Below are 4,835 nucleotides of genomic sequence, written 5' to 3'. Positions count from 1 at the left end.
CACAGAATACCTCCATCCATCCAAATTTCCTTCTGTCTAGTTACCCTGGCCCTGTCCTCTGCTCTCCCAAATAACCCCTCCACGTCCCCTCCCCCAGTCCCAGCTTCATTTACCTCCGACTCATCTGGTCTTATTTTTAGCTCCAGCGCCTCTCCCTTTTCCTTTCTTAATATGGTGATGAACTCTTAGGCCGGTGTGGGGACAGGGGCTGAGGAGCCCTGGACATTGGGAGTCGGGGGAGGGAAGAAGCCACTGGGAGACTGGCGGAGAGGTGTAGGAGGTGGGAGCATTCCAGCCCTCATGGAGCTGTCCTGGCCTCAGAAGGTTATCCATCTCTCTTGCCAACCACAGAGACATATTTAGACAGGACCAGGTGGGGACCGAGGGCTGCCAATTTCAGGGGGCAGCTCCAGTTCCATCCCCGCCCCCTGCTCCTATTCCTCCTCCTGACCCTTTTCCTCTTGGCTCTGTCGGCAGTTTCTCCAGGACCCAGCAGTGTCCTCTGTCCACTGCTCTGGGCCACTTCCCACCCCACACCCACCTTCAGCCCCAAACTCAGGATTCGGGACCCGGGGCCCCACCCCCACCCCAGCTAATCTCTTCTGGACCAGGACAGCTGACCCAGATCTCACTACCTCCATGAGGGCTACAGACAGGATGGGGGCCAGAGCTGTGCTGGGTCTGCGGCTGGCACTGTTATTAGTGCTGGTGCTAGGGACACCCAAGTCAGGGGTACAGGGGGAGGAAGGGCTGGACTTCCCTCAGTACGATGGTGTGGACCGTGTGATCAATGTCAATGCAAAGAACTACAAGAACGTGTTCAAGAAGTATGAGGTGCTGGCACTCCTTTACCACGACCCCCCCGAGGATGACAAGGCCTCACAGAGACAATTTGAGATGGAGGAGCTGATCCTGGAGGTGAGTGAGGGGGACTGCGGGGCTGCAGAGCATGCCCAGCCCCTCTCTGAGGTCCTATCCTACAATCCCATGTAGATCTCTGAGGTTGGGATCTGGGGGTGAGGGACAGTGTGGCAGGACCCCTGTCTTGACCAACAGGATACAAGTGGCAGGTAGCCTTAGCCAAATGAGAAACAGAGACCCAGGAACCCAAAAGTATTATGATAGGTCGTTGCAGACGGGGTGCTGCAGGGCATCTCCCCTCCATGCTATAGGAGGCTCTTAGCACCAGGTTTGACTAGGACACAGGGTCAAAAAAGGGGAAGGGAGGTACTTAGGGGCAAGGGAAGAGCTGCAGTGTAGTGTGCTGCACCCCCCTCACCCCACCAACAGACTCTCCTGGCGAGAACATGCCCCCTCTCCACACACTTTAGGGCCTGCACCCCAAAGAGATCCAAACTGAGTATAAATTTAAATACTGATATCATACTTACATGTCATTTATGTAATGGCTAAATGTTTAAATATCTCCTAGAGACCATCCCTCCTATCGGTCTCCCAGTTCCCTCTCTTCCTTTCCCTTCCCTGATTCCCCATCTGTCCCTATTGATAAAGCTGGATGCCCTCACTGGAAAATTCTTATGGTTGAAGGAGGCTTCAGAACACCTTCCCTATCTTTGTGGAAAGAGTCTCCTTACCCCCAATCTGACAGAAGACCCAAAGGAGAGAGGGGTTATTGCAAAAAGAAAGGAAAAAAAACCTATGCTTAGGGGTGCCTGGGAGATGTGGTCACACACAAACCCCTGTAGGAGCCGGGATGTGTCTGAGTTTCCTTGTCCAAGCTTCTGTGACCCTTTTTTCTGGCTTGGTGGTACAGATAGGCCCCAGCTTGTCGAGCTTGGCTCATTTCAGGGTGAGACATCAAGACTACAGGCTGTCATTTCTGTGTGCCCCTGCAGGGTGCTGGAAACTGCCATCTGATTAATGAGCTCAGTATTTTTATCCTGAGTGCTCAGTATCCCTGGCCATACACCTGCCAACCACCACCCTTCCCTGTCCCCCTGAGAATCACGGTGCCTGAGTCTGTGCTGGGTGGGGTAAAGCCACAAGCTACGCCCGCAGCAGAGTGAATCAGGGTTAAACGCTGAGCTGAGAGGCTTATGGGGGCAGGGACCTCCAGTGTGACTGTCCACAGCCCAAGGACAGGCTAAAGTAGAGTGTGAAAGTGGAAAGTTGGGCCTGGATGAGAACTGTCCAGTCTGTCAGTCCCTCTCCCTCTGGGGGTGACGAGGGGTGACTTGTACTCTCAGCTCTCTGGCCTTCTCCACTCCTCAGCAACATAACCAGACCTCCAAAATTCTTCCCATTGGGAGTCACTCTGAAGAATCTCAGGGACTTCTAACATCACCCCCACACTGAGCTTGGCCTTTGATCAGGATGGAGTGCAAGGGCCCAAGTCTTAAGGAGGGAAGGGGCCCTCCATTCACTCTGAAGCCAGACTTCTCAGCATCCCTAAGGTACTGGGAAGTATCAAGTGCAGCGCCTTAAAGTGAGAAATATTCATGAACTAAAATAAGGTCAAGCCAAAGACGGAAAGGGTGGGGTTGTAGGGATTTGGGGAATATTCTGAATCTTAGCATATGTCAAAGTCAACTCTTATATTTCCTGCATTCCAATTGATCCAACTTGAAAGCATGAAATGGGGAATAGGAGTTAATAAGAATTCCAGGGGCTAATTTTAACTCTAACCCCTCCCTCCAGTTAGCAGCCCAAGTCCTAGAAGACAAGGGTGTTGGCTTTGGGCTGGTGGACTCTGAGAAGGACGCAGCTGTGGCCAAGAAACTAGGTAAGGGAGAGACGGGAAGAGCAGGAAGGGGAAAGCGGCATGGGAGACTGGGGGAGGCCCGAGTGGGAGGACTTGGCAGACAGGCAGTGGGATCTGAGGAGCTCAAGAACTCTTCCACCATGTATATTCTGAAAGGAGGGTAGAAAATAATGAGATTGGGAGGTTTATGGCTGGGGGTCCCAGACTCTCCTTTATTCACTTATGGAGACCCACTCTCAAATTCTAGAAAGAGGTGGGGTGACCTTCTTTATACTTACCTAAAAATCATGGCTAGGTGCGGGGAGTCAGGGAACACAAGCAGAGCTGGAGAAGCCTCTGTAAACTCCTCTCCCCACCCCTCCCCCTCCAGAGCCGTGGCTGGGTGTTACAGCAGCCGGCCACCAGGGGGCAGCACAGGCTGGAGACCGGACTCCGGATATGGGTGGGGGAGGGGCGGCTCGTAATAATGAAGTCACCTGGTCAGTAATAGCAGAGTTAAAGGGCTGGACTGGGAGTCAGCTACTAGGAGGTAGCCTGAATGTTTGTCTCTAGTTATAGCAGGGAGAGGAAGGGAGAAATACCGCTGGAATCAGGATCGCCCTGCTCCCTCCTCTCACGCCCTGCCCGAGGCCCCCGCCCCGCCCCCCGCTTCTCCCCGGGGAGCCGCTGGGCCAGGCTAGCTTCCTGGGCTAAATGTAGGGGCGTCGACATCGGGAGCAGGGGCTAAGGGGCCGTGGAGGCGGTGGGCAGGGAAGGGTGAGGTGCACGATGTGGGGTCCCGTGGGATTACCACATGGGCTGTGAGCCTGGATTTGGATCCTCGGATCTGTGGGAAGGTTGGGATAACGGCTCACCTCTGGCTCACTCCCTAGGACTAACTGAGGAGGACAGCGTTTACGTGTTCAAGGGAGATGAAGTCATCGAGTACGACGGCGAGTTTTCTGCTGACACCCTGGTGGAGTTTCTGCTTGATGTGAGCGTTCCCCCCTGAGGGCCTTGCTTTAAGACTGCACTGGCACTTAGTCCCTACCAACCCCAACCTTACACTGCACGCACCCCACACACACATACCACACTCACCACACTCACACCACACACATGCACCACACACTCATCACACACATGCACCACACACGCACCGCACACACCACACGCACCACACACTCATCACACACACCACACACTCATCACACACACCACACACTCATCACACACATGCACCACACACTCATCACACACACACCACACACATGCACCACACACTCATCACACACGCACCGCACACTCATCACACACATGCACCACACACGCACCGCACACTCATCACACACACACCACACACATGCACCACACACTCATCACACACATGCACCACACATGCATCGCACACTCATCACACACACCACACACACGCACCACACACTCATCACACACACACCACACACATGCACCACACACTCATCACACACATGCACCACACACTCATCACACACACACCACACACATGCACCACACACTCATCACACACATGCACCACACATGCACCGCACACTCATCACACACATGCACCACACACACACCGCACACTCATCACACACACACCACACACATGCACCGCACACTCATCACAAACATGCACCACACATGCACCGCACACTCATCACACACACACCACACATGCACCGCACACTCATCACACACACACCACACACATGCACCACACTCATCACACACTACACATACCCTACACAATGCACCAAACACACACACTGCACACTCATCACACACTCATCACACACATGCACCACACACTCATCACACACATGCACCACACATGCACCGCACACTCATCACACACTCATCACACACACACCACACACATGCACTGCACACTCATCACACACATGCACCACACACTCATAACACACACCACACACATGCACCACACACTCATCACACACATGCACCACACATGCAACGCACACTCATCACACACATGCACCACACACTCATCACACACACGCACCACACACTCATCACACACACACACCACACACACTCATCACACACATGCACCACACACTCATCACACACATGCACCACACATGCAACG

At 53.7% G+C, this 4,835-nt stretch overlaps 1 protein-coding gene across 1 annotated transcript in view; it reads left to right on the top strand.

The window, feature by feature from the left end:
- The first annotated feature begins 486 nt into the window (after positions 1 to 486).
- Positions 487 to 4,835, top strand: part of LOC103602092 (calsequestrin-1) — an 11,591-nt gene continuing 7,242 nt past the window's right edge. Inside the window, exons 1-3 of the mRNA XM_008586515.1 lie at positions 487 to 918; positions 2,659 to 2,743; positions 3,595 to 3,695. Coding sequence (XP_008584737.1) covers positions 640 to 918; positions 2,659 to 2,743; positions 3,595 to 3,695 — 465 coding nt within the window. The 5' untranslated portion in view covers positions 487 to 639. The remainder of the gene's footprint in view (positions 919 to 2,658; positions 2,744 to 3,594; positions 3,696 to 4,835) is intronic.

The sequence above is a fragment of the Galeopterus variegatus genome, unplaced genomic scaffold (assembly GCF_000696425.1).
Source record: "Galeopterus variegatus unplaced genomic scaffold, G_variegatus-3.0.2 Scaffold4010, whole genome shotgun sequence".
Taxonomy (NCBI): domain Eukaryota; kingdom Metazoa; phylum Chordata; class Mammalia; order Dermoptera; family Cynocephalidae; genus Galeopterus; species Galeopterus variegatus.
Note: the sequence above shows the minus strand (reverse complement) of the source record. Positions and strands in the feature narration are given on the sequence as shown.